Here is a 23,507-nt window from a genome sequence, read left to right on the forward strand (position 1 = left end):
ACCAACATTTCATTTTTCGATAGTGAAATGTAACAGGTTCGCATTAAACATAAATGTAATAAAATGCATATTAGACTATCTGTTAATGAAACCACGCAATCAGGCCTGTATTAAATTATGGTTACAATCAAAATTTAATTTATATCTAAATAAAAAAAATTGGTGTCTTTTTAAAAATAACACAATAAAACAAAGATCTAAACATTTTTAATAAACAAAAAACCCATCATGTTATGGATATGTCATTTGAATTTAATAAAAATATTTTCAAAATTATATATGAATAGCCACCGGGTTCACTGTCAGACGGTTGAATACAAGTTCAAAATCAATATGAAATAAATGCTCATTTTTACAACGGATTTTTCATCACCTCCCTATATAATATGTATAAGAAACGTTTCTGATAGTCAGTCTGCCGTTAACTCATTTATTTTGATTACCTCATTTCTCTCTAAAGTTTTTATGATTGTATAAACGTTTTACAAAGCAGTTTAGTTTAGTGTGCGGCTTTAATAATTTATTTTATAGAAAAGAGCATAATACATCATTACAAATATAGAATTTCCCTCACGTAATCCGCTATAATTGCGATCTGCTTGTCGGAGTTTTCTAATCACTAGACCACGTGACTTTGTGGGCAGAGCGATCGATAATTTGGCGACTGGTCAATTTAGGTTTACCTGACAGTTTTAGGATGCAGGCAAACGTTTCACCTATTAACAAGGCTGGTTCTTAAGGCCAGTATTTGTTGGTTATATGTCCTATGTTGTATGACAGTTTGACGCCGTAGATACATGGTTTTTACTACATGATTGCTTACTCCTTTAAGTGTTCATTTTCTTATTTTACTTTTGTTGTTTTGCTGTACAAGTTATGTTACCCTGACAGTTTAAGGCTGCAGGTAGTCTTTAACCTTTTTTACTAGTGCTTGTACATGATACAAATATTTGTTTATTGTTTTCTGTCCGACTGCTTAGGGTGGCAGCTCCAATGATTTACTTATAGTCTGTCTAAGTCACTTTTGTTGACAATTATGTTGTGCAGTTCTTATTAACACTGAATTTATTTTAATTCGTGACTGCCAGGGTGTTCACTAGTCATGAAAGTTGGTAAGAACATTTTGTTCTAATGACATCTCGTGCCGCACAGAACAGGTCAGTTCCTTTCCTCTCAGGTGAGCGACTTTGGGCCCTTCAGGCTCTCTTAGTGTCAACTTAATTTTCTGTTGTGTTTATTGTTTATGTTCACTTTTCAACAGCTTATTGCTTCTTGTATATGCACGTAAACTCGTTTGTTTTTTACCTCCGTATTTGTCTGGATTATTATTGTCCATCATTGCGGCACCTTGTCAAATTTTATTCTGAACTATGTATATTTGCTTGTAAATATGTACTAGTATATCATTACTAGATATTGTATCAATATTTTATTATTTTATTTTTTCGATGACAATTTATCTGTATTCTCTATGGACCTTTGTTCCGAATATACTGTCATTGTCAGCTTGTGATGTGCCATGACACCTATGCTATGTTTAAATCACAGATAACATAATTCTCACTGGAAATTATGTTTTGCACGTACTGCAATTGTCATGTGATGTGCCATGACACCTTTTCATCCTGTTTTATTTTTCACTTTATTTAACCTATTTATTACTTGATTTAATCCAGTCAGTTCTACTGCATTATTTGAATGTTTTATACTTTTTTACTAGTCAACAGTTTATTTTAATTTTTAATTGCAGACTTGTTCAGTGTTTTGATTCTGTATTCCATTTTGGAGTGATGTCAGACTGTTCTTGTATAACCGTATCTGTTCAAAGTCAATATTTATGCATTCATTGCTTGTTTGCAATTTCCTTTTATGAAACATTCTTTATGACTTGCGCTCTCCATTTCCTTGGTTGGACTGGTTTGTGGACTTTAATGTTCGTCCAACTTTATGGGACATTTGCAAATTTTTGATGGTTTTAATTCCATTATTGCTTTCTTATTTAGCAATAAATAAATGCCGGTTGGCGCTTCTGAGCCAGCCCTTTTTAATCCACTCATTTGTTGTAGTGTTTTCATGTCCAACAAATGAACTAGGAAATTTGGAGAGAGAAAATATAAAATAAGCATTTTGAAGTTTTTACCCTTTAAGTGTTTTGAAACCAAGGGGTCTAACAATTCTAGAGCAGAAGTAAAAAAAGATTGGAAAACATGACTCAACGAAATATTTTTCGCGTTTTTTTCACCTGACACATAATTTTCCACGTCTTCAAGCACCTCGGCTTTACGCTTAAGAATGTTCTGAATTTGAGATTTACCGACTCCAAACTCATCTGCAATTTTACGTGCACTTTTACTCTTTGACAATTCCAAAACCCGAATTTTCTCGTTCAACGTTAACACTTTTCCTTAATTTCTGCATGTACACTTAAGGAAATCTTACTCGATTATGATACATAATGAGCTGAAAAAATTAAAACACGTCAATTGAAAACAAACAAACAGACTTGATTGGAAAATTTATTTAGTAAATAACAATGTGATAGGCTAACAAGAATCTACTAATTAGCATAATTACAAATTGGTAATGTACGGATTTCGACAGATGTTGCCGATTAATAGTTTATTTTCCGCACTTCTCAGGAAATGTTTCTCGTACAGTGCATTGTTTCTGCACCTGTTATCTATACTCAAGAAAAATCGGCGTTGTCTCTTAACGTACCACATAGTAAACGTTTTAAGCTGTAGACTGTGCCCAAAACGTTCCTCTATTATTGAACTCAATAAATTGATATGCAGTCTACAACAATACCGGTCAGAACCGGTCAACGAGGCAAAGCATAATCATAATGGTTGGTGTGAAAACAAAGCAGCGGTGTAACAGTGCATCTTATCGGCTTAGATAAACAATTAACACGGATTTGTCCCTGAAAGATCAATACATTAACCACTTTTACCTCCTAGTGGTCGCTTAATTCCAGATTTGGACATCAAAATACATAGAAATCAGCGGTCGCTGGTCGCGTAAGAAAAAAGTCCCTGAATACAATATCATTATATAGCGAAAAAGCTCCATGGGATTTCAAAATGGTTGCATAAGACAAAGGTCGCTTAATACAAGTGGTCGCATCCACAATATTGACTGTAGCCATATATAGCCATATAAGGAAAAATGCCCAGCCCCTTGGCAGCCATGTTTTTCAAGCAAAGGCTACCATTTTTGAACTCATCCAATATATCATTGGGACAAATCATCTGAGCAAATTTCAAGAAGATTGGACAATAAATGTGGCCTCTAGAGTGTTAACAATGTTTTACTATAGCCACATAAGGAAAAATGCCCCGCCCCCTGGCGGCCATGTTTTTCAACCCACCAGCATCATTTTCGAACTCGTCCAAGATATTATTGGGATTAATCTTCTGACCAAATTTCATGAAGATTGGGCAATAAATGTGGTCTCTAGTGTTAACAAGATTTTACAATAGCCATATAAGGAAAAATGCCCCACCCCTTGGCAGCCATGTTTTTTCAAGCTAAAGTAACAATTTTCGAACTCATCCAAGATATCATTAAAACCAATCTTCTGACCAAATTTCATGAAAATTGGACAATAAATGTGGCCTCTAGAGAGTGAACAAGGCAAATGTTGAAGTCGCACAACGAACGACGGACAAAAGGCGATCACAAAAGCTCACCATGAGCACGTTGTGCTCAGGTGAGCTAAAAATGCCACAAAATTGCAGATTCTTATATTTAGCTTGTTTTTGAAAATGTTAATCTTTATTATTATTCTAAAGTAGATTAGAATGGGTAATGAAGCAAAGCAGATCCGGTTGCCTGATGTAATAATTAAACATTTAATTGTTTATCTATGAAAAGCACATCATTGGTTATATATGCAGAACATATTGCTGCTTTCATATGCCAAACATATAATTGATTAATTTTAAAGAAAACATGATTGACTTTAAGGAAAATATTACTGGTCACTTATGAGCAACACATAATTGGTTGCTAATGATAACACCCAATTATTGTTTACCAATGAGTGCATCACAGAAGCGGTCGAGCTCATCCTTGTGTTCTGACTCTGTCGGCTCAACCATCAGTGTTCCCACCACAGGCCAGGAGGTTGTGGGCGCATGGAAACCTGACAACAGACAAGAGATTTCTGTACAACAGGTATGTTATTATCAAGAACATATTTGGGAGTACATAACAACAACTGACGCCCATAATGTCCATATTGCCATCTATCCATGTTTCAAGTTTCATGAAACAAGGGCTGTCCGTTGTAGTGGCAGCCATTGTGTGAATACGATTTTTGTCACTGTGACCTTGACCATTGACCTAGTGACCTGAAAATCAATAGGGGTCATCTGCGAGTCACGATCAATGTACCTATGAAGTGTCATGATCCTAGGCAAAAGCGTTCTTGAGTTATCATCCAAAAATCATTTTACTATTTCGGGTCACCGTGACCTTGACCTTTGACCTTGTGACCTCAAAATCAATAGGGGTCATCTGCGAGTCATGATCAATCTACATATGAAGTTTCATGATCCTAGGCGCATGCGTTCTTGAGTTATCATTCAAAAACCATTTTACTACTTCGGGTCACCATGACCTTGACCTTTGACCTCAAAACAAATTTTCTTAAGTAAAATTCATTTTAATTATTAAATACTTTCCTGTTATCTCTAGCTTACCCCTTTCCAAGGGAGTTATTTCATCCGGAAAATATTCGAGCGCTGGGAATCGTCCACCTCTATAAGAATCCAAATCAGGTTAAACATAGTACAATGCAACCTAACAGGAAATCAAGAACCACAACTCATCTTTCCTTTACGCAAACATAAAAAGGCGATGAGCGGGGTGGGAGGTGGGACTTACCGATAACAGGTAAGTATTTAATAATTAAAATGAATTTTACTTAAGAAAATTTGTTTTAATATCATAAATACGTTACCTGTTATCTCTAGCTGATTTTGCAGCTGCGGCGGGAAGGTTCGCATATTTTTTCCCATCACAGCAAAACCCATATAGAGGGTTTACAGCCAGAGATAGTAGAATCAAGTCCTCTTATAATCTTTGTTAGTACAGTATAGTACTTAATTCTCGGATGGCACCAGTGTACTTACGCCATAGAAGAAACTACAGTTTGAGCCACTACAAGAGGACCAAACTTATACAAATTGTCTCGTTGGCACTCAAGAGAACGAAGATAAAAAGAGGAGAAGGTGGTCGGATTCCTCCAGAAAGCAGCTTGAAGCACTTCAGATAGTGGGGTCTGATTAATATAAGCCCACGAAGCCGAAAGAGCTCTTAATTCATGCGGTCTTATCTTAAACAGGGATAAATCCCTCGATGAAAGAGAAGAATAAGCTTTCCTTATAGTCGAGGCTATCCAACGAGAAATAGAAGCCGCAGACACATCGCCCCCCCCCTTTTAATGGAATGAAAAGTCTCTTGCGAGAACCTCGAATAGACTTTACCTTTTTAAGGTAGAACTTCAAAGCCCTGACCGGGCAAAGGAGTCTATCATCATCTTCATGTCCACAAGTTCTAGATAGACTTGGAACTTTGAAGGGTTTGGAAGCCATAGAGGGAAGTTGATTTTTAGCAAGGAATCCTGACTGACACAACAATGTAACAGAACCATCAGAAGAGTCAAAACGAAAATGACTATCCTCGATAGAAAGAGCATGAATTTCACTTCTCCGTTTGGCTACAGCCATAGTAAGAAGGAAAACGGTCTTCCAGGTTAGGAACTGTAATGAAGCCTGATCAAGAGGTTCATAGGGAGCCTTAATAAGGGAACCAAGCACACAATCTAAATCCCATTTAGGAGCAAGTGTACGAGATACAGGACGACTAAGTTCCATAGCTCGAACAAGTTCTGAAATAGCTGGATCAGCACAGACTTGTGAAGACTTAGTGAAAGCCAATGTATGCGAAATCATAGATCTGTATCCTTTGATGGAACTAAGAGAAAGTTTCTTATCATCAAAAAGATAAATGAGAAAATCCGCTATTCGTCTAGCAGAGGGATTGAGGGGATTAATTTTCCCTCGAAAACACCAATTGGAGAAGAGTTTCCAACGAGCATCATAGACTGCTCTGGTGGATTTTCTCCTTGCCGAAGCAACGAGGGTTGAAGCCCTGACAGAAAAACATTTCTTCTGCAAAGATTGCCTGATAACCGCCAGACGTGTAAGTGGAACATTTTTGGGTCCGCATGTAGTCTGCCGCTTTGAGACAGAAGATCTGACCTGTGAGGAAGATTCCTGGGATAATCATACAGGAGACTGAGAAGATCGTTGAACCAAGATCTTCTGGGCCACCAAGGGGCAATCAGGAGTATCCTGCAAGAGCTCACCCTGATTTTCCCCAATATTTGGGGAATTAGAATGGGTGGGGGATAGGCGTAAGCGTCCAGTTGGTCCCATGCGAACGAAAGCGCGTCGATAGCCCACGCTGCTGGATCGTAAACTGGACTCACATACAGAGGAAGTCTGTGATTGTGTCTGGTTGCAAATAGATCGACCAGGGGATAACCGAACTTGAAAAAGATCTGGTTGGTAACTTCTTGATGAAGTGTCCACTCCGATGGAAGTAACTGGTGTTTGCGAGACAAACCATCCGCCAGGGCGTTGAGGCGACCTGGTATATATTTTGCCAGCAGATGAATGTTGAGTGTTTTGCAAAGAACAAGTAATTTTCTGGTTTCCAGATACAGGGATTGAGAATGTGTTCCCCCCTGTGCCTGGATGTAAGCCACCACAGATGTGTTGTCTGTTGACACCATCACACAAGAGTCTCGAAGATGTGATTGGAAATGAGATACAGCTAGAAATACTGCTCGCATTTCTAGATTGTTGATATGAAGGTGAGATTCCTGATGAGACCACAACCCTGAAATTATCAGACTGAGAGGTTCCAGGTGAGCACCCCACCCTTCCTTGCTCGCATCCGTTATTAGATATAATGACGGTTGCGGGGGAAGAAGGGGTACTCCTGCCAACAGAGTCTCCTCGTCTAGCCACCACTGAAGATGAGACCTTAAGGAGGGAAGGATTGGAATCTGTGTTAATAGATTGCCTGGAGACCATTTCCAACAAGCTGAGAGATAGTGCTGAAGAGGACGTAGGAAGAGACGTCCCAACTGCACAAAGTCTGCTACTGAGCTCAGGATACCGTTGAGAGAGAGGAATTCTTGAGCTGTTATATGAGATTGGGACAAAACCCAGTTGACCTTCATCAGAAGGTCTGATATACGTTGAATAGACACTCTGACCCGATTGATGTGGGTCAAGAAATTCATTCCCACAAACGTAAAGTCCTGTGAAGGAATGAGGTCTGATTTGTCTGCATTGAGAAGGAGCCCTAACGAGAGAAGCTCCTTCCAAGAGAATTCTAGGTTGTACAGAAGCAATTGACGATCGAGCTGGTGTAAGAGCCAGTCGTCGAAATACTGAAGAAGAATAATCCCGTGAACTCTGAGGTGTGATCCGACTGCCGACATTAGTTTGGTAAAAATTTGTGGGGCTGTAGCCAGCCCGAAAGGCATAGACCGGAACTGGTAGACTTGGCCTTGAAAGGCGAATCGCAAGTACTTTCGGTAGTTGGGATGTATAGGAACATGGAAGTAAGCATCTTCCAGATCCAAAGACACCCCCCAGTGCAGGGGTTTGATGGATTCCCGTATGAAAGAAGGAGTCTCCATTTTGAAAGTTGGTTTGAGGAGATACATGGTGAACACTTTTAAATCTATTACTGGTCTCCAGGAACCATTTTTCTTTTGAACAAGAAAAAGACGACTGTAAAATCCTGGAGAATAAGGATCTTGAACCCTTTCTACTGCCTGTTTTTCCAAGAGCCCGAGAATGGACTCTGGAATATGTGGATGCCGAGATACCAGCTCTATAGGGACGCGAGAAAGTGGGGGCCTTTTTTCGAATTGAAAAGTCAGGCCTTTGTCACAAGAGAATGAACCCATGCGTCTGAAGTAATTTGAAGCCATCGATTTGAGAAGTGGAAAAGTCTGGCCCCGACTGGTATTTCCGGCATCGGAGGTTGTGGAGGTAGAAAGGGAAGGGACCTAGGGCTGATAAGCAGGAGGTGCGCCCCTGCCGGTAGAAGGTTTGAAATTCCTCTGTCCCGGCTTGGGTTTGCCCTTTTTCCCAGAATCTTTATTAGAAGACTTGTGTGACAAAGAAGGTCTGTTATAGGAAGACTGCCTATTAGGACCTGACCGTGGATTAAAAGAAGACTTTTTAGAGAAAAGGTTATTTCTCTTAGCCGTCTTGAATGCTGGAACTGCTGGTGGCCTAGAAGCAGGATGCTTAAAGACCCCTTGGCGTTGTCCAGAGTTGTTTCTAGCTAAAGAAGCATGAAGTTGGTCATCCTTGTCAGCTGTGATTGCTTCTTGTATCCTTCCACCAAAAAGAAACCCTGATGTGAGAGGAGCTGTTCTGAGCGAGTTCATACCAGGTTCCAATAGAAAATCTTTAGGTAAAGAAGTAAGGATAAGATCTCTACGAATCCTTAGCATCTCGGACATTGAAGAAGCAGAAGTGTGAGATAAGGCCAGTGTGGTCCGTGAGAGATGAATTAACAAATCACGGAGTTCCTCCGGAACAGATTCCGACCAATCACACACCATTTGTAAAATTGTCGCTAGCATGACGTCAATTTGGTTAGTCAAACCTAATGATCTACGTTCCCTCATTTCCCAAGTTTCCAACATTGAAAACGGAACAGAAACTGAATTGGAACCACTTGGCATTACAAGAGATACCTTGCTTATGTCCGGATCTGGAACCGGAAGTTTTGAAAAATCCAACCCAGATGTTGCATGTGGTACAGGAGGTTTGTAACTTTTACTACCTTCCTGGTGTTTTGGATCAGCTAGTTCCTTAGGAATTTTCCATGTTTCTCCTTGTTTTGGAATAGTCTTATTAGCTGATTCCAATGATTGAAGAACAGATAGAACAGTAGAACCAATGGGAAGTCGTGGGTCAGGACGAGCCGTCGACTTAATAACCCTGTTGGGATCAAATGTACGAAAAAGTTGTTCTGTCACAGAAATCGTCGCATTTGAAGACAGTTCAGCAGGTCTTAGACAGTAATCTTCACCAAGAGTACGAAACATCAGTTCATAGATCTGACCAATCGGAGCTAAATATTGATCCGTCTCAACATTAGATTCTGCATCTGAATCAGCCTCACTCTCTACAACACCAGCGGTTTGTATAGAATCAGCAGGAACATTAGTGAGAATATCTTGTACCGGATTGTAATTGTCTGGTAACAGCGAATGATCATCCCCGACGTCAGTAAACTGATAATGTAAACCGGAAGAAGGTAAATTATCAGCATTGACCGGTACAAAATGTCCCGCCGAATTCTGTATCCATAGTGTATCAGGATTCGACAGGGTAGCTGTAGGGGGTACACGACTAGATACTGTAGATGATACCCGTGGTGTTGACACTGACGCCGTAGTAGTGAGATGAGCTCCTGAAGATGCAATACGTGTGGCAGTCAACGTTGGAACCGACACATTTGGCATGGAAACATGCGATTCCATAACGGAACACGATGGTGAACGACTATACGTATGGTAAGTCCGATGCTGTCTACGTGAACGTTGCCGACGTCCTCGTTTCCTGCAATGTCGAGATCTGGATCGGCTGCGCTGTCGAGATGTGGATCGGCTGCGATGAGATCGAGATTTTTTGGAATACCGTCTCCGTGAGTGACGACGTGATCGCTTATGAGCGCCGCGACGATGATAACTGCTCGACGAAGAAGAGCGTGTCCGATATCCACTCCTTGATGAAGACGATGTATTCGACGACGAATTGGATGTAGAAGAATACGCCGATGATGAAGACAGAGTTCTTCTTGACCGGCGATTGGTGTTATCGGTGGCAGGCCCAACTGATGACTGTTGACCAGTGACAGGACCGGACCGGTGATCAATGACCGGACCGGTGACATGACCGGACCGGACCGGTGACATGACCGGTGACCGGCCGGTCATATTATGACCGGTTACGTCACCGGACAAAGACCGTAGAATGGCGGCTGCCATGTGGTCTGACATTGATCCAGTCGTTCCATGATCAATGTCGCCGGTATGCACGGTGTGAGTCATAAGATCTGATGACGATCGACTGACAACAACACCATCTTGCCCGGTACCCAGTGACTGACAAAACCGCTGGTCATCCTTGACCAGTGGAGTCACCGGGTAATCAACGTCGGATGGAGGTTCGTTGCGTTTGCGGCTGATCGACGTCCTCCGGCGACCTGCTTTTGTCCATACGTCGTAAGCCCACAAATCGCAAACCGCACATTTGTTATTAAATGTGCAACCGGTACATGCCAAGCAAGTATCGTGGGAATCCCACCTTGCTTTGATATGACCACAAGAACCTCTATCCTGTAAGTTCATTCTGAAATAAAAGAAACAGAAAGAACCTACAAAAGACAAATTAATGATTATAAATTCAAATAAAAAGTTAAACCACAAAATGTAAACACAAAGAACGCTGTCCAATTGACCTCAATTACTTATTGGGGAATAGGCACAAATTCCTCGTGGTTCACGTGCTCATGACGTCATGTACATGAGCGACGATGCAAACAAAGAAACCCAGCAAAAGCAGAAATATGACAATTACTGCAACAAAAAGTATAGAAATATAAACCGAATGATACAAATAAAAGATAAATAAACTTTATCCTTTTAAACTCCGCCAAAAACACAGTGAAAAGAACACATAAGTCCTGAGCCTAAAATAGGTGTGCACATGGTTTTATCCGGAAAGGAAAGATGAGTTGTGGTTCTTGATTTCCTGTTAGGTTGCATTGTACTATGTTTAACCTGATTTGGATTCTTATAGAGGTGGACGATTCCCAGCGCTTGAATATTTTCCGGATGAAATAACTCCCTTGGAAAGGGGTAAGCTAGAGATAACAGGTAACGTATTTATGATATTAAAATCAATAGGGGTCATCTGCGAGTCATGATCAATCTACACATGCAGTGTCATGATCCTAGGCGTATGCGTTCTTGAGTTATCATCCGGAAACCATTTTACTGTTTCGGGTCACAGTGACCTTGACCTTTGACCTAGTGACCTCAAAATCAATTGGGGTCATCTGCAAGTCATGATCAATCTACCCATGAAGTTTCATGATCCTAGGTGTATGCGTTCTTGAGTTATCATCCGGAAACCATTTTACTATTTCGGGTCACCGTGACCTTGACCTTTGACCTAGTGACCTCAAAATCAATAGGGGTCATCTGCGAGTCATGATCAATGTACCTATGAAGTTTCATGATCCTAGGCCCAAGCGTTCTTGAGTTATCATCTGACAACCACCTGGTGGACGGACCGACAGACCGACATGAGCAAAGCAATATACCCCCTCTTCTTCGAAGGGGGCCATAAAAATAAGTTTTCGCAGGATCCAGAAAATTTTAGCCATTTTCACCAATATTTCTAGTCTTTCTGTTGCCATAGCAACCATAATTTTTTACACGGAACAAAACGAAATGACGTGCATAATGTCCATATTGCCATCTATCCATGTTTCAAGGTTCATAAAAAAATATGAAGAACTTTTAAAGCTATCGCAGGATCCAGAAAAGTGTGACTGACTGACAGACAGACATAAGTCCCCTCCGCCAGTGAAACCAGTAGGGGACGAAAACACATGAAACTACCTACTTATATAGAAATATTAATGAGACATTTACCAAATAAGGCATCTACACGAGCATTCCAAAAATAAGCCAAAGAAACTTGCTAAATCCATAGTTCCAGCAAGATTAGTCCATGCAAAACAAGTTATTGACCACAAACCACCTATTTCATGGAGCCAGCCCACCACACCAAAATCTAATAACCAGGATTTTAAAATTTGTTGAAAACCTGGTCAAAACCCTACCATAGTCCTGAAGTCTCTTAGCAATGTCCACAACCTCAACATTCGCTGTCTTCTTAAACTCTCTGCAATCAATTATAAACTCGTGGGCAACAAAACCTGAAAATAAACAAAATACAAGTTTGAGCAAGACAGGACTTCTTTTAACGTTTATACACCAAATTTTTGACTTCTTTTAACATTTATACACCAAATTTTACATACAATGTGTAAAATGCTAATATGTTTAATCATAAATTGACACAAATGAAGAGAAAAAAGGAAGACGTGTCCAGGGAAAAAAATAATTTGACCACATCATAATATAAGCTTTTACATTTTTATATCATTAACAATATTGCAACAATGAAACATGTAACCATAGCATGGGCTTTACAGTGCATTATCGTTAAGTATCAGAATGGACCCTCAGGAAAATTCTTCTTTCTATTCCATGCTTGTACGATCAACGGTTTTAAAACATTTGACCGTTTCAACCTTGTTAATTAAGTGAACAGAAGTGTTAATACCATGTTCATTAAATCAACTATTGAGTTCATAAAATCAAATAATATCTTTATACCATGATCATTCTTGTAGAGTGTTTTGTAGTACCCATCAAGCCTTCGACTCATGTAGTTGGCGTTAAGAATGGCCATCTCCGAGGCCTGCCTGAGGCCGGCAGGCCCCATCATCTTGATGTATGACCATGAGATGGGCAGGATTGCACTGGAGCCGTAGGGGGACGCTGATATCACGCCAAAGGACTTCGAATCTGGACTTTCCATACCATAGGGTTGGATTACTGGGTGACTTGGGAGGTAGGGGGCCAAATGAGCTTTACTGCAATTGTAATTAAGCTTTTTATTGTTACAACAATGGTAAAGACTATGGTAAAATGGGTGACTATGTTGTTTTTGTCATTTTACAACTGACATTATGTTTTAAATGAAATGTGTATATTTTCCTATGACTAGTTTGTAATTTCCTAATTGATTAATAGACCATCTTGTAGACACTGCTTTGACCTTTGACATGCTGAAGAACCTGACCTTATAGGAGGAGAGACTTGTGTTACATGGAAAACCCCATCTCCTCTCCATGGTAATATATGGTAAGTTTATTTAAATTTCATAATATGAATGATGAAGTCATAATCTGGACAAACCACACATGCAAATAATTCACCATTGATCTTTCAATGTAAAGTTCACCTTTGATGCCATTAGTGGTTAAGATACTTTAAAATTGCGCAATGAAATAAACAGTTACATTGATGACAAGCTTGAATGCAGCACACACACTTGACCAATGTGACAGCTATATGGAGCTTTCCCTAAGAGGGTTTTACAAAAAGTCATGAATCTTACACCACGCAACTTACACTCCAATGGGTCCCATGCCTGGACCCCCACCACCGTGAGGTATACAGAACGTCTTGTGGAGATTGAGATGAGACACGTCCGCCCCGAAGTCCCCTGGGCGACAGATTCCCACCTGGGCATTCATGTTGGCACCATCCATATACACCTGGCCACCAAAGTGGTGGATCATATCACAGATTTCCCTGGAATATATAAAGCAGTGTCCAATCACAGAATTCTGTGAAATACATAAAATTGGAGAATAACATCATGGCTTTCCTTGACACAAATTTTTAAAGTAAAATTCATTTTAATTATTAAATACTTACCTGTTATCTCTAGCTAATCCCTGTCCAGGGAGTTAATAATCCGGAAAACTTTAAACGCTGGGAAAAATCCACCTCTAATAAAGAAAACCAAGTCAGGTTAAACAAAGTACAATGTAACCTAACCGTAAATCAAGAATAACAACTCATCTTTCCTTTACAAAAACATAAAATGTCGATGAGCAGGGTGGGAGGTGGGACTTACCGATAACAGGTAAGTATTTAATAATTAAAAGGAATTTTACTTGAAAAATTTGTTTTAATATCATAAAAACATACCTGTTATCTCTAGCTGATTTTGCAGCTGCAGAGGGAAGGTTCGCATATTTTTTCCCATCACAGCTGTACCTATATTTAGGGTTTTCAGCCAGAGATAGTAGATCATGTCCGCAGATTATCTTCGTTAGTACCATATTGTAAGTACTTAATTCTCGGATGGCCTAGAGTACTTACGCCATAGAAGAAATTACAGTTTGAGCCACAACAAGAGGACCCAACATATACAAATTGTCTGGTTGGTACTCAAGAGAACGAAGATAAAAAAAGGAGAAGGTGGTAGGATTCCTCCAGAAAGCAGCTTGAAGCACTTCAGACAGTGGGGTATAATTAATATAAGCCCACGAAGCCGAAAGAGCTCTTAATTCATGCGGTCTTATCTTAAACAGGGATAAATCACTGGATGAAAGAGAAGAATAAGCCTTCTTAATTGTCGAGGCTATCCAACAGGAAATAGAAGTGGCAGACAGATTGCCCCCCCCCTTTTTAATGGAATGAAAAGTCTTTTACAAGAACCTCGAATAAACTTTACTCTCTTAATGTAGAACTTCAAAGCCCTTACCGGGTAAAGGAGTCTGTCATCATCTTCATGTCCACAAGTTCTAGAAAGACTTGGAACTTTGAAGGGTTTGGAAGCCATAGAGGGAAGTTGATTTTTAGCAAGAAATCCTGGCTGACATAATAATGTAACAGATCCATTGATAGCATCAAAACTAAGATGGTTATCTCCTATAAAAAGAGCATGAATTTCACTTCTCTGTTTGGATGAAGCCATAGTAAGAAGAAAAACGGTCTTCCAGGTTAGGAACTGTAAAGAAGCCTGATCAAGAGGTTCATAGGGAGCCTTAGTAAGCGAACCAAGCACATAAGTTAAATCCCATTTAGGAGCCAGTGTTCGAGATACAGGACATTTAAGTTCCATAGCTCTAATCAGTTCCGAAATCGCTGGATCAGCACAGATTTGTGATGACTTAGTAAAAGCCAATGTATGCGAAATCATAGATCTGTATCCTTTGATAGAGCTAAGAGAAAGTTTCTTATCATCAAAAAGATAGATGAGAAAATCCTCTATGCGTCTAGCAGAGGGTTTGAAGGGATCAATTTACCCTCAAATACACCAATTAGAGAAGAGTTTCCAGCGAGCATCATAGACTGCTCTGGTGGATTTTCTCCCTGCAGAAGCAACGAGGGTTGAAGCCCTGACAGAAAAACGTTTCTTCTGCAGAGATTGCCTGATAACGGCCAGACGTGTAAGTGGAACATTACTGGATCCGCATGTAGTCTGCCGCTTTGAGATACTGTAAACGTATAGAAATTTGTCGGTATGAAATTTCCTGGTTTAATGAAAAACAACTTATTCGTTGACACGTAATTTCGTGGATTTCAAATATTCGGGGAAGACTGACCGTCATAATAATTAAACATTTATTAAAACAACCAGAGTAATAACGAAGCATAATCTGCTAATCTGTGTTGACCGCAAGACTTGAGGTTAATGTGCACTGAAGCATTAAAGTGTTGCCGATAATTGTCGATAAGAGCGATAAAGCGGCGCACTTGTGGGTCCCTGCTCGCTAATTGCCATCGATGTTGTTTTGACAATATTTGCACTTCTCAGCGCAAATGGTCCCATATTATTAACACTTTAGTAATAAGGTCCCCAAAATACATGTGTGAAAACCGTTGTCTCTTTTAAATATAATTTGTGCATATTGACATATATAATAAATCTGCAAACTGTTAATTTTACGACGTCACATAAAAGAAGAATATTTTTCTCCACAATGGGTAATGCTATTTATTATGTTTATTTACCATGTTTAATAAAACGTACAAAAACGATGAAGAATAAAAAAAGAAAAACTGATATATATAGTGTAATGTGACCTACTGAAGTGAAGTAACTATTACAAAAACAAATATCTCGGATAACTGACAACACAAGAAAATGTCGGAAATGACATTCGGAAATGACCGATTTCAGATTCGGAAATGACATTCGGAAATGACCGATTTCAGATTAAAAATGTATAAATAATCGTTGGTACTTGAATTTGTGGTTCCGTGGACCAACGAATTCCACGAAGATTCATACCACATGAAATTTAATGGTTTTACAGTAGAAGATCTGACCTGTGAGGAAGTTTCCTGGGATAATCGTACAGGAGACTGAGAAGATCATTGAACCAAGATCTCTTGGGCCACCAAGCGGCAATCAGGAGTATCCGGCATGAGCTCACCCTGATTTTCGCCAATATTTGGGGAATTAGAATGGGTGGGGGATAGGCGTAAGGTTCCAGTTGGTCCCAAGCGAACGAAAGCGCGTCTATTGCCCACGCTGCTGGATAATAAACTGGACTCACATACAGACGTAGTCTGTAGTTGTGTCTGGTTGCAAATAGATTGACCAGGGGATAACCGAACTTGAAAAAAGATCTGGTTGGTCACTTCTTGATGAAGTGTCCATTCTGATGGAAGAATCTGATGTTTGCGAGACAACCCATCTGCAAGGGCGTTGAGGCGACCTGGTATGTATTTGGCCAGAATATAAATGTTGAGTGTTTTGCAAAAAAACAAGTAATTTCCTGGTTTCCAGATACAGGGATTGAGAATGTGTTCCCCCCTGTGCCTGGATGTAAGCCACCACCGATGTGTTGTCTGTTGACACCATCACACAAGAGTCTCGAAGATGTGACTGGAAATGAGATACAGCTAGAAATACTGCTCGCATTTCTAGATTGTTGATATGAAGGTGAGATTCCTGATGAGACCACAACCCTTAAACTATTAGACTGAGAGGTTCCAGGTGAGCACCCCATCCTTCCTTGCTCGCATCCGTGATTAGATGTAATGACGGTTGCTGAGGAAGAAGTGGTACTCCTGCTAAGAGAGTCTCCTCGTCTAGCCACCACTGAAGATGAGACACTAGGGAAGGATGGATTGGAATCTGTTTTAACAGATTGCCCGGAGACCATTTCCAACAAGCTGAGAGATAATGCTTTAGAGGACGTAGGAATAGACGTCCCAACTGCACACAGAGCTGTTATATAAGATTGGGACAAAACCCAGTTGACCTTTACCAGAAGGTCTGATATTTGTTGACATGACACTCTGACCCGATTGATGTGTGTCAAGAAATTAATTCCCACGAAAATGAAGTCCTGAGATGGAAAGAGGTCTGATTTGTCTGCATTGAGAAGGAATCCTAAAGAGAGGAGTTCATTCCAAGAGAATTTTAGGTTGGTCAGAAGTAAATGACGATCGAGCTGGTGTAAGGGCCAGTCGTCAAAATACTGAAGAAAAACAATCCCGTGAACTCGGAGGTGAGCTCCGACTGCAGCCATTATCTTGAACCCTTTCTACCGCCTGTTTTTCATGACCGGGCCGGACAGTCATGTCATGACCGGACCGGTCATATCGTGACCGGACCGGTGACCAGCCGGTCATATCATGACCGGACCAGTGACCGGCCGGTCATATCATGACCGGTTACGTCACTGGCCAAAGACCGTAGAATGGCGGCTGCCATTTGGTCAGACATTGATCGATCCTAAGGTCCACGATCAATGTTGTCGGTATGTATGGTGGGAGTCATACAGTCAGATGACGACAGACAGACAACACCATTATTGTGCCAGATATCAGGTGACTGAAATGTCAGCTGGTCATCCGTGACCAGTGAAGTCACCGGATCATCAACGTCCGTTAAAGATTCGTGGCGTTTGCGGCTGATCGATGTCCGACGGCGACCAGCTTGTTTCCATGTGTCGTACGACCATAAATCGCACACCGCACATTTTAAAGCAGAGTACAACCGGTACATGCCAGGAAAGTGTCGTGAGAATCTCACCTTGCCTTGACGAGACCAAACGAACCTCTCTTTTGTAAGTTCATTTCTGAAAATAAATGAAACAGAAAAATCCTACAACAGACAAAACCAATTGTTAAATTTAAACCACAATGTAAATAAACAAACGCTGTACAAATGCCCTCAATTATTATTGAGGAAAAAGACACGAAGTCCTCGTGGAATACCTATAGAAGGAAATGGAACGAAAACCTCGTGGTGCACGTGCTCATGTACACGAGAACTATAAACAAAGATACCCAGCAAAAGCAGAATTATAACAAAAACTGCAATAAAAAGTATAAACAAGAGCACCGCCTTGCGGGTGCAGACCGCTCATCTATTTTCTTTTTAAAGGTGAAGGGACTCTCAATTTCAATCACAAAGGAGGGAGGGGTGGAGTGAAGAGGGGTATAGTGTGGGGGTGTGGACATTTATTACATTATCTTCCAAAAATGCGAAAACAAAAAATTGGGGGGGGGGGTGTGGGGGAGGGGAGGGGATTCTTGGGTGCGATGGTTGGATGGTATTTCAAAAATAAAATAATAAAAATAAATATCTGTGTTTTTTAACCGTTAAAAAAAAATAATTTGGGGTGGGTGGGGGTGGGGTGGGGGGTATAGTGTCAGGGTGTGGTGGTCATTTGTGAGATGATCTTAAAAAAGGGGGGAGTCGGGGGGGCACGGGGGATGGTTTGGGTGGAGTCTTTTGTGGTATGTCAGGTAAGAGTAGTTTTGTCAAAGTATCAATCAAATCTAATCATAAATAAAGAAGTTATGGAAATTTTAGCAAAATTTAATAATTTGACCTTCAGAGTCAAGGTCATTCGAAGGTCAAGGTAAAATTCAACTTGCCAGGTACAGTAACCTCATGATAGCATGAAATTATTTGAAGTTTGAAAGCAATAGCCTTGATACTTTAGAAGTAAAGTGGATCGAAACACAAAATTTAACCATATATTCAAAGTTACTAAGTCAAAAAAGGGCCATAATTCCGTAAAAATGACAACCAGAGTAATGCAACTTGTCCTTTAACTGTACCCTTATGATAGTTTGCGAGTGTTCCAAGTATGAAAGCAATATCTATGATACTTTAGGGGTAAAGTGGACCAAAACACACATCTTAACCAAATTTTCAATTTTCTAAGTATAAATGGCCCATAATTCCGTCCAAATGCCAGTCAGAGTTACATAACTTTGCCTGCACAGTCCCCTTATGATAGTTAATAAGTGTTGCAAGTATGAAAGCAATAGCTTTGATACTGTAGGAATAAAGTGGACCTAAACACTAAACTTTACCAAATTTTCAATTTTCTAAGTATAAAAAGGGCACATAATTCTGTCAAAATGCCAGTCAGAGTTACATAACTTTGCCTGCACAGTCCCCTTATGATAGTTAGTAAGTGTTGCAAGTATGAAAGCAATAGCTTTGATACTTAAGGAATAAAATGGACCTATACACAAAACTTAACCAAAATTAAAAATTTTCTAAGTATAAAAAGGGCACATAATTCTGTCAAAATGCACGCCAGAGTTATCAAACTTTGCCTGCACCAGTCCCCTCATGATAATGAGTCAGTGTACCAAGTTTGAATGCAATCGCATTGATACTTTCTGAGAAAAGTGGACCTAAACGCAAAACTTAACCGGACGCCAACGCCAAGGTGATGACAATAGCTCATAATTTTTTTTCAAAAAATAGATGAGCTTAAAAATAAACCAAATAATATACAGAAAAGATAAATAAAATTTATCCTTCAAACTCCGACAATAAACACGATTAAAACAACGAAAAAGTCCTGAGCCAAAATAGGCGTGCACTCGTGGTTGTCCGGAAAGGAAAGATGAGTTGTTGTTCTTGATTTCTGGTTAGGTTACATTGTACTATGTATAACCTGACTTGGTTTTCTTTATTAGAGGTGGATGATTCCCAGCGCTTAAAGTTCTGATAATTAACTCCCTGGACAGGGATTAGCTAGAGATAACAGGTATGTATTTATGATATTAAAACAGATTTGCAGAGATTTGCCTCCCAGATTTCCTTGATACGCATAAGGAAAATCTATAATTACTTACATACATTTTTGTTATAAAAAATGGTTACTTTTACAAGAATAATTTTATAACACTCACTACCTGCAAGATTATATTTTACGTCTTTTACACTATTCATTATGCACATTTCATGAAAATAGTATATACGTCTAAATGCAATAACATAATGTGACTACAGCCGGACTTACCTGATGGTACTGTCAAAGACACCATAGGTTGAAGGGTATGTGATCATCAGGCAGGCAAGGGTATCTTTGTGTTTCTCTACCTGCAAGAATAGCCACATGTATAATCGATAGGTAGCTATAAAAATGTCAACCTTCTGGCTTAGTTTATTGGTTTGCTGAAAAATGAGACTAATCCTTAAAAGAATCAGCAAAATTTAACATGCAAGAAAACGCACAAGGTAACTAGAGCTTTGTCACAGAAGTGACGAATACCCCCACATGCCGCATTGACACATAATATTTTGCATGTTGTCTTCACAAAAAACAGCGGACACAATGCTCAATTTTTAAAACGCACTAAGTGACCCCTTGACCTAGTTTTTGACCCAGAAAGGCCCATGTTCTAACTTGGCCTTAAGATCATCTCCATAAAACTTCTGACCAAGTTTGGTGAAGATCGGATGTAAACTACTTGAATTAGAGAGCGGACAACATGCTGAATGTTTAAAACGCACTAAGTGACCCCGTGACCTAGTTTTTGACCCGGCAAGGCCCATGCTCGAACTTGGCCTAGACATCATGTAGATACAACTTCTGACCAAGTTTGGTGAAGATCGGATGAAAACTACTTGAATTAGAGTGCGGACACTTAATACCGACCGACAGACAGACCGACAGACTGACCGACCGACAGACAAGTTCACTCCTACATACCCCCTTAAACTTCGTTTGTGGGGGTATAATTACTGAATTACTTAAATTGTCAGTGATGTGTTTAAAATAACTTTAATCTTCATTGAGGTAGGAACTAAAACATACATTTTTTATAAGGTTTTCATTATGACTTACATTCATTCTCCTTTAGGTGTTTACCATCACTTACCTTGAGTTTTTCCAAGTAAATATTTATTGTAACTTATATTTTATGTGAGTTTTTTTTCCTGTTAATTTGTCCTTGAGTTGTTTACATTTCCCATATGGTGTTCCCTATAACTAATATTCTCCTTGATGTGGTAACTATAACATATATTTATTTCAGGTGATAGCTATACCTTACATTTTCCTTAAGATGTTTACTATGTCACTTACATATTTCTTGCAGTGGACACTATAATTTATAATCCTTAAAAGCCCATAAAGACTCAAAATCAACCAATATTTCGTACAGTAATTCTGAAAAAAACAACAACACATAAACAAACTCTTTCTCCATAAGATGACATATGCGCCCGATAAACGCTTTGATAGAAATTATGAGCATTTTTCGAAACCTCAACGCATTTTTCGAAACCTAAACACGGAAGTTCAAGGTCAAGGTCAAAGGGGTCAAAATTTGTGTGCGCATGGAAAGGCCTTGTTCATATACACATGCATACCAAATATGAATGTTACATCTGAAGCGACATAGAAGTTATGAGCATTTTTTTAAACATAAACACAAAGTGTGACAGACAGACACACGGACAGTGCGATCACTATATGCCCTCCTTCAGGGGCATAAAAATCAGTTTTCTTTATAGCAAGATTGGCTTTGGGCAGCTTCGGAAGCAACACACCATTCTCATGGATACGCTATTCTTCCACACTGCCTGAAGCCAAGTTCGCTCGTAAATGTTGGATAATGTCGCCGGAAATTCACATGAAATGTATTGTAGCACACACAAAAAAAAAAAAGCGTTTGCATCTCTTTAAATCATTGTTACCATACCACATCTGCGTTGAAATTTTGGCAATTACTATATGGAACACTGATTTTTTTATGGGTTAACTTTATTTTGCGAAATATTCGTTGATTGTGAGTATTTATGTGACTTTAAAGTGATTTCTGTAAATTAAATATTCCTTGGGGTGTTTTTTATTACTAACTATTTGAAGTGTCTGTTTTAGACCCACATTTTGCTGGAGTTGTTTCATGCATACACATTTGGAGGTGTTTATTATGCATCTATATTTTCCTGGATTTGTTTCATGCATATTTCACTACAACTTACATTTTGAGATTTCATTAAGCACCTACATTTTCCTTGAGTTGTTTCATGCAAACAGCTCCATTCTTGTCCACGTCGATGCCTTGTATCTTCATGCCACACAACTGCGCACTGGCTGGGTTGGTTCCATGGGCAGAGGTGGGGATCAGACACACCTAGCATCACATACAGAGCACACACTGTCAGTAAACACACTTTCCTACACAGATACGCATTTTCACACATTTGCATTACCCTGAGAAAATCTATTAAAATCTTACTAAATTCCAGTTTAAGAGGATTTATGTCCAACTTTAAGATACTGATGAGCAGCAAACAGCATAAACCTGAACAGACTATAAGTTACTCGCAGGCTGTTCTGGTTTTATGCTGGTTGAATTTAGCTATTGTTTCCCTTGCTTCTGAGCGGGAAAAGGAAAAAAGGCTTTGACAGCATTGCACAGAATAAAGGAGTCCAGGATGGATGTACACCCCTTTAAAATGTGCATTGCATACATATTGCCTTGTATCTGTATAAAACCTGTAATATTTCAACATGAAATCGATTCTGCATTAAGCAATATAAGAAATATGACCAGATAAGGGTATACCTATAGGGGACTTACACATGTGTTATCAAATATAAAACATTTAGTTACCATTTGTGAACCATAAACAAATATGTCCCATTAACAAGGGACAAAATTGTCACAAATCCAGGTTTTCAATTTTAAAAAAAAGTCTGATAAAGGGAGACAATTCAAAATGTTCATTGTTTATTTCAAAATCAATCTATTTTTAGTCGTGGCAACCTTGACCTTGGAGATATCGGCGTAATTCTTTCGCATGACAGCTTGTCCAATAATGGTGAACAAATGTGCAAAATGATTTTAAAATCTCACAATGAACAACATAGTTATGGCCCGGACAAGCTCATTTATGGCCATTTTTGACCTTTGAACTCAAAGTGTGACCTTGACCTTGGAGATATTGACGTATTTTTTTTTGCGACACACCGTCCAATGATGGTGAAAATCTCACAATGAACGACAAAGTTATGGCCCGGACAAGCTTGTTCCGCCCGCCCGCCAACACAACAGCCGACATTCGCCAATCTAATAACCAGTTTTTTTCTTCGGAAAACCTGATTAACAAGAGCTGTCAGAGGACAGCGCGCTCTTCTATTCGAGTGCTTGACAGTATAACGTTAGCCATCATGGGGAAATTGTTCATATTCAATAATTTATTAGACGATCTTTCAAAAATAAAAAAAGGAAAAAAACATTTATTAATTTTTTTTGGGGGGGGGGGGGTAGGGGGGTTGAGAGGGGGTATAATGTGGGGTGTGGTCATTTATTAGACAATCTTTCAAAAATAAAAAAAGCAAAAAATAAAAAAAAATGGGGAAGGGTAGGGGGGGGGGGGGGGGGGGGGGGGGGGGTAGGGGGGTACAATGTTGGCTATTGTTTGGATGGAAGCTAATGAAGCTGTGCAATGAGTGGTTAACCTTTTGCATGCTGGGAAATTTGTCGTCTGCTAAAATGTCGTCTGCTGAATTTTTAAAATGAG

At 39.6% G+C, this 23,507-nt stretch overlaps 1 protein-coding gene across 10 annotated transcripts in view; it reads right to left on the minus strand.

Moving 5' to 3' along the window:
- The window catches only part of LOC127876834 (glycine dehydrogenase (decarboxylating), mitochondrial-like), a 69,020-nt gene that overhangs the window by 13,237 nt on the left and 32,276 nt on the right, over positions 1-23,507 (minus strand). For all 10 annotated transcript variants that reach the window (XR_008048096.1, XR_008048097.1, XM_052422314.1 and 7 more), the window contains 6 exons: positions 21,985-22,114; positions 19,993-20,068; positions 13,322-13,504; positions 12,521-12,780; positions 11,962-12,057; positions 4,040-4,147 (listed from right to left, as the gene is read on the minus strand). Coding sequence is in view for 8 of the 10 variants with exons in the window: in XM_052422314.1 (XP_052278274.1) it covers positions 4,040-4,147; positions 11,962-12,057; positions 12,521-12,780; positions 13,322-13,504; positions 19,993-20,068; positions 21,985-22,114 (853 nt within the window). In the remaining 2 variants the exon portion in view is untranslated. The remainder of the gene's footprint in view (positions 1-4,039; positions 4,148-11,961; positions 12,058-12,520; positions 12,781-13,321; positions 13,505-19,992; positions 20,069-21,984; positions 22,115-23,507) is intronic.

Source organism: Dreissena polymorpha, chromosome 4 (assembly GCF_020536995.1).
Source record: "Dreissena polymorpha isolate Duluth1 chromosome 4, UMN_Dpol_1.0, whole genome shotgun sequence".
Lineage (NCBI taxonomy): Eukaryota > Metazoa > Mollusca > Bivalvia > Myida > Dreissenidae > Dreissena > Dreissena polymorpha.